This window comes from Hemitrygon akajei, chromosome 1, assembly GCF_048418815.1.
Source record: "Hemitrygon akajei chromosome 1, sHemAka1.3, whole genome shotgun sequence".
NCBI classification, from domain to species: Eukaryota; Metazoa; Chordata; class Chondrichthyes; order Myliobatiformes; family Dasyatidae; genus Hemitrygon; species Hemitrygon akajei.
The window spans coordinates 35,458,333-35,472,721 of NC_133124.1; the positions used below are offsets into that span (position 1 = coordinate 35,458,333).

Here is a 14,389-nt window from a genome sequence, read left to right on the forward strand (position 1 = left end):
AAGGTAGCCACTGGGTCTATAATTTTAGAAGCACATAATATCCCCAAACCCTTTTATAATTTGAGTGGAGTCATTGAGCTGGAAGTTGGGAAAGAAAGTGGCGTTACATACTATTACTGTTTTCTCTTGAGCTAACCTAAACTACCTATATTATATAGATGCTATACTTTATGCTCATAATAGAAATGATATTGATAAACTGCATTTATATAAACTATAGTTCCAATAATGTAGGCTATCTGTTCAGTTCATTATGTCTCTACTTGTTTTACCTCATTGCAATTTATGGGTAGATAAATTAAAGAAACATTTATAACTATTATCTGCTCATTAAAGTTATTACCTAGAGGAAGCCTTCCAATATGGGAATGAATCATCAAAACACAATAATACAGAAAAGGACCTTACCTCATCAATGCCAGCTGTAATGCATATCTGCACTGATCTCACTTACTGACTTTAAGTGAGCTGTTTCCCTTCATATGTCAATCTGCACTTTGTCTTTTTGGATCCCACCCTTTGTCCCATTTGTTTGAAGCCCTTTTCCTGTTATCTTTCCATTACTGCGTTATATTTAATTGGTGCACAAACTGCAAAAGACTGTTCAGGATAGAGGATATTCTACAATATTAGGGAGGAAGACAGATAATTAAAGGTGGATGAATGAGTTTTGCAGGTTTTGGAGAATAATGCATGTAATATCTTATGTATTATACAATTAGATCATTCATATCATCAGGCTCATGATAGCTCTCAGCACAGCAATCCTATCAGTCATGTTCCCACCCCTTTCTATTTTCCTACAGCCCTGTAGTTTTTTTTCCCCTTTAATTCACAATAAGGGGTAACATACAGTGGTTAAGACACACATGCCACTGCATCTTTGGAAGATGGGAAGAGATCAGAGCACCAAGAGGAAATCCATTTAATAATGGAAGGATGTACAAATTTCACATGGAGAGAAGCTAAAGTCAGGATTGAACCTGGGTTCCTCAAGCTACTGTACAAGGTTTCTTGTAACTATTGAATTACTGTCCTCTCCAGAAACCAATTCTGAAATCCACTGAGAAATCCCAGAAAATCTCTAATCATGTAATATGAATGGAATCTGGTATTCACTCACGAAACAACATTGAACAATTATAACTGGAAAGACATTTAGCATGTAAATGGTAAGACTCTCCAAATTTCAGGTTTAAAAAAAGCAAAAATTAACATTGATTGTAAAACAGTGAACTGAAAAGGAATGCTGATCCTTTCCCACCAGCCAGAACATGCCCTCTTCTCATTGTTACCATTAGGTAGGAGGTACAGAAGCCTGAAGGCACATCCTCAGCCATTCAGGAACAGCTTCTTCCCCTCTGCCATCCGATTCCTAAATTGACATTGAACCCATGAACACTATCTCATTAATTTTTATTTGTTTTTTTTTTAGCTACTTATTTTAACTTAATCATTTACTAGACATATATATATATATATATACATACTTACTGTAATTCAGGTTTTTTCCCCTCTATATTTATTTATCATACAAAGTTAACAAATTTCATGACATATGATTCATGATATTCATTAAATATCATTATTTAATATCATTAAATTCATGATATTAAACCTGATTCTGGTTCTGATCCGCTCAGTTATTACACAGAATCATACTGAATGGACTGACGTGGCTGAGATTAATGTTTAACTCGAGAGTGTTTACTTTTAGAAATTCTGCATTAGATGTAAATAAACAACCGATAGGACATTAGCTGACAGAAATAACTACGAGTAAATGCAAATTTGGATAAAATCTTCAGTGAGTTGTTGAAAATGGCATAACTGAAATCCACACCACAAAAGTTCTTTCCTAGTCTATGAAAACAAAACTAATAGTACAATAAACAAAGACTTGCTGCTGTTTCAACAGTAAATGCATATTACAAAGATGTTGTTATAAATGCGCCTCCTGGGTTAAACTCTACTCAGTACACCACACACTGCTAACATGCATATTCCTTATAAGACATGCAAAATTCTTCAATTTGCTATTTTACTGGAGATGGTAAATCATTTAAACTAAACACTTCAATGTCTCCAGTCAATGATAGTGGTTATTCTACCAGTGCCCTGTGGTATAATTTCAAGGCCTTGTTAACATGATCAGATGCCTGAAAAAAATACATTGCTGCAGTTTCAACATGCTCTTTTATCCAGTAGACTAATTCTACTGGAAATGATAACAAATGATAACATAGCATGAATATTTAACAGTCACCGTGATGCAGCAAATTAAATCAGCTAATTCATATTCAGTCTTTTTATTTCTAATATATTGAGATTCACTCCCTTTAAATGGAAAACGAGACTTCATTCTGAATCATTTACAGTATGCTGCTCTGGATGAAGGAATAGAAATGCATTTGCCTCAGTCTTACAGATAATAATTTAATTTTTAGTATCACTCAGATGTTGTCAGGTCTGAGTCAGAAAAGAACGCAATGTCAGCATAGCTGGAAACTCGTAAGAAACAACAAATTTATAACTATTGTTGTGACTCAGATTTGCTAGCAGTCATGATTGATGGCTTCAAATATGGCCCTAGGCTAGAAGATAATTTAGGCAGTATTGTGCAAAAGATGACGCGGACTGTGTATTCTTGTGTGATTGACTTGTTGGCATATAATATATGGTATATAGGCTGTAAAATGTGAGGGAAAAATGAAAAGGTTAATTAGCCAGGTATATAAAAGAATAAAATGACAGAGGCATCAAAATTGTTTTCAACTGTCAGTTCTTGGTACTGTGCAGCTGCATCCCTTTGAAACAGAAAGAGGGAATCTTTAACTTTTTGTGCATGAAGAAAAATGGGCAAAACAAGTGTTAAAAGTTCATTGCTGGACTTGAGTCATTTCTACCTCTCAGCTATCTTAATTGTTATTTTATTTGGGATGGAGGTTTGGGGAAGGTATTGGGATACCTACCTGATTTAAATGGGAGCTTCATGAATACAGGCAGAGTCCTATTACGCACATTGATAGAAATCTGCTAAAAAGGGCCCTACGGTGAGGTAAATTTAAGTCACACATTTCCTGGGGTTTGCTTTTCTCTTAGGCAACAAGCATCTCAGAATCACTCCACCAACAACTTGGAGCCTTTGCACTGCAGATCTTGACGATTCAGATAATCTATTTCAATGCTTTATTTGCCTCACTTCTACTGATTATAATTTCATTACATATTTCTCAGATGTTATTGCATCACTCAGAGTCCTGCTGGCAGGACATTAAAAATTGTCTTGGCATCTTTTATCTAAGAGGGCAGATCATGACCCCGGTTATAACATCTAATCTGAGAATTTTCATCTCCTCCAATATTGCACTGAAACATCAGCCTAAGTTACACGCTCAGGCTTGAAATTCTAAACCCATGAACTACAAACTCAAAAAATGAGAATGCAATCTCAGAAGCAAAGCTGACACTTTCATTACAGGGTCAGTTTCATAATAACAGCATTCAGTTTTCATCACTCAGCATTTGCATGAAAAGCAAACGACATCTGAACAAATATGTCAAATGAAACAGTATCGGTGATATTACAGTGGAACCAAGACCAAATAATGGAGGTTTAAGAAGCAGCTGCAAAGTGTATTTGGCCATTGTACATTAGTTGTTGTATTTTTGAAGTCTAGTAATAAAGATGCAAATCAAATGACGAAAGTTAGTGCTCAGAAATAACTATGAAACCCAATTTAGTGATTGTCCAATCAGTTGATATTGCACAGCATGGCTTAAAACCAACCTGTAAAACTATCAAGGAGATACACTGCATCACATAGGAGCTCCCTGATCACTTGATATTGCAAAGAAAGCCTTCTTGGAAATAAGGGGAAAGAGGGATGTCCTGTGTCTACAGGAGCCAGGAGATCACACAATTTGAAGGCCATGGTGATCAATCCTAGAGGTAAAGCCTTAGACAATAATGCAGTGTTGGAGCAAGTTCAATGACTTCATATGCAGAAGCAATCGAACCTATTCACTTGAAATACTAAGTAAATGGGCCATATGTAATTGTACTTCTGACATCTACAATCTCTTGTAATTTACAAGCTGTACATGACTTAAATGTGTAGCTCTTTCCTCTGCTCTTCCTCTCACCTAAACCCTACCCTAGCAGAAATTCAGATACTTCATATAAAGTAATGGGAGAATTTGCAAGTGGTATGTCATCAGGCATAAATGGTTTATGATCAGAGAGGGGAATGTAGCGACTAGTTGCCAGCTTTTCAAGATCACACAAAGATTCTGTACTGAAGGATCTAGATGAAGATTTCAAAGGAGCAGCCAAGTTGATGTGACTCATTTAGTAGAAATGCACCCTGATGAGCTGGTCTAATCCACAGAAGGTCATGACCTCCATGATCTTGACAAATAGTCGCCATTCATTCATGGGCAGCTCTCTGCTCTCTACACCCCTTCCCATTGTCCTGAAATTTATTTCTTATTCCTTTTCCGCAGATGCTGCCTGACCAACAATCTCAGAATCGAGGAGCTGAGAGGAGCTACAAAGACGAGGTGAAACATTATAAGAGGGGAATTTTAAAACTGAGGCTCAGTTAATGTGGTTCAGCAATGACACGTGGGAAATAGAGTTTTGAATTATCAAAGAGTCTGGATAGATGGCAACTTGGGAGATTTAATACTGAGCTTGAAAGTAGCAAAGGAATATAAAAAAAGGCTTTGGTAGCTGCTGAGCTGAGGCAGAAGTGGAGATCAGTGACTAAAAAGTAAAGAACTGTAGATACTGAAAATCCGAAGTAAATCCATAAAATACCGGAAATCAAGTTCAAGTTTATTTTTATTTCACCCTCACACACATATACCAACAAATAAAACAGTGTTCCTCTGGACCAAGGTGCACAATACTGTACATATAACTCACACAAAACACAAAGTAATAATACTACAAATATATTAACAAATAATAAGGTACATTTATGACACAAATTAAAAGGGAAATAGTACAACGCTACTAGAACTTCACACGTGTGTGGTATGAAGACCTGGGTGGTGGCAAGGAGTTTAGTAGTCTCACAGTTTGTGGGAAGTGGCTGTTTTCCATCTTAACCGTCCTTGTCATAATGCTTTGGTACCTCCTGTCTGATGGTAGGGGGTCAAAAAGATTATTGGACAGATGGGAGGGATCATTGACAATGCTAAAGGTGTTATGTATGCAGCGCTCCTGATCAATATCCAAATGGGTGGAAGAGAGACCAATGACGCTCTCAACCTTTGTAACCTTTCAACCGTTTTGGGCCCCATATCTCAGAAAGGATGTGTTGTCATTGGAGAGATTCCAAAGGAGGTTCACGAGGATGATTCTTGGAAAGAAGGGGTTAACATATGAGGAGCGTTTGGCAGCTTTGGGACTGTACTCACTGGAATTTAGAAAAACGCGTAGGGAGCTCATTGAAACCTACCAAATGTTGAAAGACTAGATAGGGTGGATGTGCAGAGGCTGTTTCCTATGGGGCGAGCATCCAGAACTACAGGGCACAGCCTCAAAACCCTTTGTAGGGTCTTGAAATTAGGTGCCTTGAAACTCCCATGCCAAACAGTGATGCAGCTAGTCAGGACATTCTTGATGGTGCTCCTGTAAAAATTGGTAGACTGTGGGTGGACGGGGGAAGGCTCGCTGAGATCTCCTCTGGAAGTGGAGAGGTGGTGTTGAGGGACCAGGTGAAATCATCCATTATGTACACTCCCAGAAACAAGGTGTTCCTACCCCTCTCCACGGAGGGGCCATTTATCTGCAGAGAGGAGTGGTCAGCCTACACCTAAAGATAGATAGATAGATACTTTATTCATCCCCATGGGGAAATTCAACTTTTTTTTCCAATGTCCCATACACTTGTTGTAGCAAAACTAATTACATACAATACTTAACTCAGTAAAAAAATATGATATGCATCTAAATCACTATCTCAAAAAGCATTAATAATAGCTTTTAAAAAGTTCTTAAGTCCTGGCGGTTGAATTGTAAAGCCTAATGGCATTGGGGAGTATTGACCTCTTCATCCTGTCTGAGGAGCATTGCATCGATAGTAACCTGTCGCACAATAATCTCTTTAGTCTTGTCCACGCTGAACTCAAGTTGTTGTTCTCACACCATTCTACCGGCTGCTCTCCCTCCTCTCTGTATGCCATCTGGTTGTCATTGTTGATGAGACCAGACATCAGCAAAGTCGGTGATTCGGCTTAGACTGGATCTAGCAGTACAGTCATGCGTTAGTAGCGTGAACTGTAGCAGGCTGAGGATGCAGCCTTGGGGACATCAGTGCTCATCGTGAGGGAGCTAGAGATGTTGATGCTGTCATGGACCAACTGTGGTCTTTCTGTCAAGAAGTCCAAAATCCAGTTACAGAGAGAGCTGCTGAGGCCCAGCGAGGACAGTTTAGCCACCACCTTCTGAGGGATGATTGAATTAGATGCTGAGCTGATCAATAAACAGCATCCTGGCATATGAGGCACCATTTTCCAGGTGGGACAGGAAGGACAGGAGGGCAGAAGCAATGTCATCACCAGTGGACTGATTTGAGCGATAAGTGAACTGGAGAGGGTCCAATGTAGCAGGAGGATGGGACTGACTGTGATCCATAACCAGCAATTCATTATTGTTGAGGTCAGTGCCACTTTGTGGTAGTCATTAAAGCAAGTTACTGTTGCCTTCCTCGAAGCATACAGGGAGAGTGGACTGTTCCAGAGTGATGTTGTAGATGTTACCTGGGCTGCACAGTCCCTCAGCACCTGACCAGGTACGTTATCAGATCTTGCAGCTTTACATGGGTTGCCCTGCCTAGGGTCTTCCTAACATAAGCTGTGTCCAGTCAGAGAGTCTGCCCCTTGGGGGGGAGGGGGGCCTTCCTTGTTGACACATCATTCCATGCATCAGACACTCAACAGGCCTAGCAGTATTTCAGAGAAACAAATTTAATCTTCATGAGAAAGCTAGAAAACAATTATACTTTAAGTTGCAGAGAAGGGTGGTGGTGGGGGGGGGGGAGAAGGTGGGGGTGATGGAGACAGATAAAGAAAAGGAATATCTAATCTACCTCAGAATTTTCTATTCCCAATTGAAGTTCATCAAGTTGTAATATTAACTCAGTTCTTTACTCCTTGCTAACACTGTTCAGTCTGCAGGATATTTCAAGGATTTTCTGATATGCCATGCATTCAAAAGTATATTAGTTCATTGCTGTTCCTCTTCTCACGTTGTGGCACAATAGGTGGCAACCTTGCCATTTCTGTAGCATTTGACTATGTTTTACAAGGCCAAATTGCTAGGTCGATGCTCATCCCAGCCTGGATGGAAAGCATGCAAGAAGCCAGCTGGATTTGAACTCTGGACCATTCATCTTGAAGTCCGGTGTGGATGCCACTACACCACTGGCTGGCTTAGTACGTTAGATGGATGGTGAATGATACTGAATGTCTTCTAAATTTCTTAATTACTCTCTGATCTCACTTCTACCATATCTTTCTAATTGTAATATTGGGGCATACATTCCAAGATTTCAGTTGGATGAGAAATTTTTTAAGGTGCAAATAGAAATTAAACCTATTACACTGTGCAGATTAAGGGTTCATATTATATTGTTTATCCAAACTCACCTGCCAAATTACTACATGATCAAGGTGCAAGGGTTTCACTGCTGCTCTTACAGGGTTAAGCATCAAAAAGTCTCCCAATGTAATTAAAAACAGGCACTGATACGGCACAAACCTTTCAAAGGATATCAACATCAGAATGCTTTACTCCATACAAGTCAGCACATACGTTTCTGTTTTAAACAAATGCACAAAGTATAGCCCACATCAAATATTGTGTGAGACAGTCACTTGTGAATGCAAGTTGAGGCCCTGCTGGAAGCAATAACATATAGAATAGAGGGCTGAGTTGGCTCTGATCCCTCTAAAATTAGAAATAAAGAGCAGCCCACTGCTAAAATTGAAATCAAAGGTCCAACCTATACAATGCAAGAGTCGAAACTGGATCAGCACATGCAACCTTACCTGGGAGAAAAGAGAATTTTCAAACACTGCACAAGGAACAGAAGGTTATGATTGCAGTGGACTTTCTTCTATGACCTTCTACATAATGTAATTACATTTTGTGAAACATATATTCATAAACATACAATGATCTTTAATGCATTTGTTTCCACAAGTAGTTATTGGTTTGATTTAAGATAAATGTAAATTCTTAAGACTTGACGTTACATGCCTGTTTCTTATTAAATCTAATTTGTGCCAAACTGCTGACTGGGGATAATTATTGATTATCTGAGATGCATTCTTAGAGGGCTTTGCACATCTGTATTCTTTTTGAAAGTGAAACAAAAAAAGCAGATTTATTTCCTCTGCAATCTTACTGCAAACATGACATGGTTCACAGGAAACATTAAGGTGCTTTTGTTTCATAGACAAAGTTCTTGGCAGGCACCAAACTTGAATCACTTAAGTAAAGGAATTGAGGATTTGGGGAAAATAAACAGGAAGTTCCATTTGAAATGAATGAATGTTATTCTGCTAATAAGCTGAAATTCACAGGGGCTACACATAAGCACAATAGGATATAGTTATTAAGAAACTCTGGCACCAATGCTGTTGACATCAGTGAGGCCAAGAAGACCATCCTTCATTGAAGGCTGACAAATACTCAGGCCACTCAGAGCACATCTGGAGCAGGTGTCTGCCCACACACTGTGGCAGAAAAACACTACGAATGTAAGACTATCCTGCATCCTTTGAACCCCTTCGCAAGGGAGGGATAGCACTTTGTTTTAATCTTCTATTGATCCAAGCCCAGATGCCACAAAGACTTGCAACACTAAAGAGGCAAAATTACAGCAAACTAGCCATGAATTGCAGTAAGCCACAACTCATCTACGTAAAGTGCATTTAATGTCAAAATACATCTCAAGCCCATTCTGGAACTGTGTTCAGACAAAAATGAATGCAAATCTATAATGAGTTGTAATGGGCTGATAAAAACATTTCTAGCTAAAACTGAATTCTGTTAGGTGTAGAGTATTCTATATTGAAACATTATGTGTCACATGTATTCTCCATGAATGGTTCTGAAATAAGCTAAGATAAAGACAGAAAAGGAAGACACATTTTTACATACGCCAGACTTGTTAATTTAATAGTGTTATGGGAGCTCATTCAAATGTAGGGAGTGTTTATAGGTTCAACATATTTAACTTTGGATTGGCCTGTATGACAAAACACAACAGGCAAATTGTGCTAAGCAAAGCTCTGCAAACATAAAGCTATGAAAACATCCATTATTGATAGAAGGACAAACACGGACCAGGGCACTGAGAAAATTCCATTGTACATCCTCAAAGATTGCAAGGAATCTTATCTCATCGCCCCTCCATCATAAAGTATCTGTAGTAACAACTTAACATTGCAATTTAACGATGTTATGTCTCAGTACAAGAAAGCGACATCACTTTAAATTATGTACTCTTAGGTCTAGAACTCAGGATGCTTTCATTAAGACATCTAAGAAAGTGGGCTGAATGGCTTTCATCATTCAAAATTAACATGTCATTTTGTGAAGCAAAAGAATACCATGCCTCCTCCTCTGAGAGACAAACTGAACAATGCTGACAATGATTAGATTTAATACCAATACTAATATGGTGAACTTATGAACTGTGGGTAAAACCAGAAACATAAAGATCCATTTATATTTTTCTGAAACATGCTATTACTTTTCATGGCCCAAATGAAAGTCAACATGCAGTTGCATTTTTTAAATCACGTTTGCACTAAGATTTCTTTAATAATATTGTGGGACAGGGATAGTTCTCCTTGATCATGTAAATCTTTGTTTGTTTTTAACTCCAATAAAACTACATATTGAAGCCCTTATAAAAATCTTTTTCACACATACGTTAATTTTTGGTGACATTTTAATTAGTTAACTTGCAGAGGAGCAAAGTTTAATTTCCAAATGAGCTTTACTTCATTCTGCACCCCTTTAACTACTTGTAACCAGCCATCATATCAATCTATTTCTTCTCACCTCTGAAAAATAGCTCCTTTGTGAAATATTCCCAGCCGTAACTCCAGCCTGACTAATTGGAGAACCAAGGGATCTCCCGACTTGAGTTGTAAATGTTGTCAGTTTGTTCTTTGGATTACTGAATGCTTCTTCTTTAGTCACTGGGTGGCTAGAAAGTGGACTTTGAAATAATTGACTGTTCAGCATTGCAGGCCTGCTTGCTTGTGCTGAAGATGTTCGAGATCTGGTATGCTGGCCATTTGGAGTCTCTGGCCTGCTGCTTTGGTTACTGGAGCTCTGCAGTAGCTTGCTTCCTTGGATCAGTGGAAAGTCTTTCCCAATAGGGCTTGATGGTATTTGAGGTCTAGAACTTTGGCCCAATAATGTTGGCGACAGACTTCCATGGTAATTTGACATACTTAATCTACTTTGAATATTGGAACTCCGTTGCTTTTCAGATTCAGGTGTTAGAGCTTTTGCAGCAAGATCCTTGTCAAGTTCTGTAATAAGAAAAGGTTTAATTCAGTCTTGGCTCCAGATATTAACAGTAAATGAGTATCTCAAATATAAGATTTTTTAAAAAAGATTCAAATTAACTGCAATAAGATATGAACTAAAAATGATATAGATAGAAAGTAATGACAAAAAAAAGGAAATCTAAAATATACTAGAAGCGATTAACCAGTATTTACTAAAATTACCATATCCTGCACACCAAGGTATAATGCCTCAGAAAATTTTATTATTAGACAAGTGCACAAAAAAGTATAGCATTAAATGAGCAGGTTAAAGGAATTAACATACATTTCACTATCTGATTCTACTGCATTAAATTTTGCAGTTTATCTCATTTTAATAAGAAAAATAATTAATGTTGAACAACTTTTTTTTAAGGTAAGCATTTTATTTCCTTGAGACAATCTTGAGAAAATTTTAAGAATGGTGGATTGGCATAATAGCACTTCAGCTAATAAAACTCCACTGTCAGCACACGGAGCCTTGGTGCTCGACAAGTGGCCCCCAATTTATGTCAGGTCTCACCAATGTAGAGGAGGCAGCAACACGAACACCGAATACACGACCCCCAACAGATTCTCAGGTGAAGTATTCACCTGGAAGGACTGTTTGGGGACCTGAATGGAGGTAACGAAAAGGTAAATGGGCAAGTGTAGCATTGTGTATATGCATCCAAATCATTTATGTGTGGCCTCCGTCGGTCGTGGTCGACCATGGGTACTGAGTCTTTTTTGGTAGTCACTAGGAGTGGCTTCTCCAGGACTCAAGCCAGGGCAGAGTTGATATGGAGATCCGTCTGTTGCCCGTGCAGTGGGACCCCCCCCTCTCCATGCTGACGACAGGTCCAGAGGAATGACGGAAGTTGATACGGTTCGGTGCCAGCAGCATCGCAGGAGTTGCCGTGCCGGTGCTGGGTACAGCAGTCAGCCGCCTTCGGGACTCCGACTCCGGATTTTTCCTCGAGGTTTACTCCCAAAGCCTTTCCCGTGAGCGGGTATAGCCGCAAGGCAGCGGTGGTTTTAAATCAGTGTTTTCCCTCTCCAAGATGAGCTACCATCTGTGGTTAAGGAGCCCCATCTGTCCAGAGCAATTGGGTTTAAGGCGCCATTGGTCCAACTTTTCCCCTTCTCCTTTCAGTGAGAACAGCTCCACCGGGCATTAGAACTATGCCACACATGAAGGCCAGGAGTTGGACTTGGTTGTCAGAGGCTGTTTGAGACACACGCCATGAACAGCATTTGTTTAGCAGTGGGAGCTCGTCCCCACCACCACCCTTCAGCTATGACTACCTTTGGAGACAAAAATAAATATAATATATAAATATAATATAAATAAATATTGAATATCATAATATAAATATTCAAGAACAAGAGTTCTAACACAAAACCCAGCACACACCACTAGTCACTGGCCTCCATTCCGAGGCACAGCCTTCAATCACCCTGAAGCCTGCTCTCAAATCTGCAAGCCATCAGCTCACTACAAATCGGATAGAGATGAGTTTGCCACAGTAGAGTAGCGGTTAGCACAATGCTATTACAGCTCAAGGTGTTCCGGAGCTCAGAGTTCAATTCTGGCACTGTCTGTAATGGGGTTTGTATGTACTCTCACAGGGAGAGCGTGTTTCCTCTGGGTGCTCCTGTTTCCTCACACAGTCCAAAGATGTATTGGTTAGTAGGGTAATTGGTCATTGTAAGTAGTCCTAGTGGTGATGATGCGCAGGAACGGGAAGAGGCCAATGACAATCCAGAAGGGGAGGTTCTGCTGCAAACATGGACTAAGTGATCTTGCTCAGTGCAGAGGAGAAGACTACTGAGGGTCCCCTAACTGTGAGGAAATTTCTGAAGAATATTAAGCATACTCTTTGACTTACCTGGCATGAGATGAGTTCCTTTTCAAATCTTTGACTTTCATCATGGCTGCATACCTTAAAAGTAATCCTAGGTGTCATACCATTTATCCTCTCATGCTACTTTTCAGGCTTGCATCTATGAATTAATTCCTGATCTTTTACTTAACTGTTTTGCTACAGCATCACTCTACCTCCTGAACTCTACTTCAAGATGAGGCCACATGCAGGTCGATGGAGCAATACCTTATCTCTCGCCTAGGTAGCCTCCTACCCGTCGGCATGAACATTCAACTCACAGACCTCTGTTGATACCCCTGCCCCCCCCCCCTTACCCCATCCCTATCTATAATTTTAGTCTGGTTCTCTTTCTCTCTCTTTTTCCTCCCTCACTATAATCTCCCCCAGCCCTACCTTTCTTTCTCTTTTATTTCCCATAATTCTCCACCTTCCCCCAGCCCATTTCCCTCCAGCCTATCACTTCCCAGCTCTCTACTTCATCCCTCCCCCCTCTTCTTATCCCCTCTCCACCATCCCATGTTACTTCACTCCTGATGAAGGGTTTTGGCCCAAAACGTCGTCACTACCTCCTCCCATAGATGCTGTCTGGCCTGTTGAGTTCTGCCAGCATTTTGTGTTTTTATTTATTTCCAGCATCTGCAGATTCACTCGTGTTGCCTTTGAGGAACAGCACCTCTATTGTGTCACCATTCTGGACTCAATACGATCTTAACTTCTGTGCCTGTATCAATTGTTTATCTGTGATGTTGGCTCAATATATTTATCTTTCTCTTCCCCTCTTGGAGCAGAGGACATGCCCAGCCTAACCTGCTCTGCTTTTTGCAATTATGACATTAATTTGTCTCTGTTCCCTCTCTCTAACTGTCCCCAGTCACACAATAGCTAGATAAGACCATAAGACCTTAAGATATAAGAGTAGAATTAGACCATTTGGACCATTGAGTCAGTTTTGCCATTTCATAGAACCACAGAACACTACAGCACAGTACAGGCCCTTCAGCCCTCCAAGTTGTGCGGACCCATATAATCCTTTAAAAAAAAGTCGTAAACCCACACTACCCCATAACCCTCTATTTTTCTTTCATCCATGTGCCTGTCCAAGAGGCTCTTAAATACCCCTAATGTTTTAGCCTCCACCACCATCCCTGGCAAGTCATTCCAGGCACTCACAACCCTCTGTGTAAAAAACTTACCACTGATGTCTCCCCTACACTTCCTTCCCTTAATTTTGTACATATGCCCTCTGGTGTTTGCTATTGGTGCCCTGGGAAACAGGTACTGACTATCCACCCCATCTATGCCTCTCATAATCTTGTAGACCTCTATCAAGTCCCCTCTCATTCCTCTACACTCCAAAGAGAAAAGTCCCAGCTCTGCTAACCTTGCTTCATATGACTTGTTCTCCAAATCAGACAACATCCTGGTAAATCTCCTCTGCACCCTCTCCATAGCTTCCACATCCTTCCTATAATGAGGTGACCAGAATTGAACACAATTGCGGTCTCACCAGAGATTTGTAGAGTTGCAACATGACCTCTCTACTCTTGAACTCAATCCCCCTGTTAATGAAGCCTAGCATCCCATAGGCCTTCTTAACTACCCTATCAACCTGCACAGCGACCTTGAGGGATGTATGGATTTGAACCCCGAGGTCCCTTTGTTCATCCACACTCTTTAGTAACTGACCATTAATCCTGTATTCGGTCTTCTGGTTTGTCCTTCCAAAATGCATCACCTCACACTTATCCGGATTGAACTCCATCTGCCATTTTTCTGCCGAACTCTGCAGCCTGTCTATATCCTCTTGTAACCTTCGACAACCTGCAGCTCCATCCACAACTCCTCCAATCTTCATGTCATCCACAAACTTACTCACCCATCCTTCTGCCTCTACATCCAGGTCATTTATAAACATCACAAATAGCAGGGGTCCTAGG

The 14,389-nt window shown here is 40.0% G+C and overlaps 1 protein-coding gene across 3 annotated transcripts in view; it reads right to left on the reverse strand.

The window, feature by feature from the left end:
- The window catches only part of c1h8orf34 (chromosome 1 C8orf34 homolog), a 304,839-nt gene that overhangs the window by 20,961 nt on the left and 269,489 nt on the right, over positions 1-14,389 (reverse strand). For all 3 annotated transcript variants that reach the window (XM_073040956.1, XM_073040965.1, XM_073040946.1), the window contains exon 12: positions 10,088-10,566. In XM_073040956.1, the coding sequence (XP_072897057.1) occupies positions 10,088-10,566 (479 nt within the window). The remainder of the gene's footprint in view (positions 1-10,087; positions 10,567-14,389) is intronic.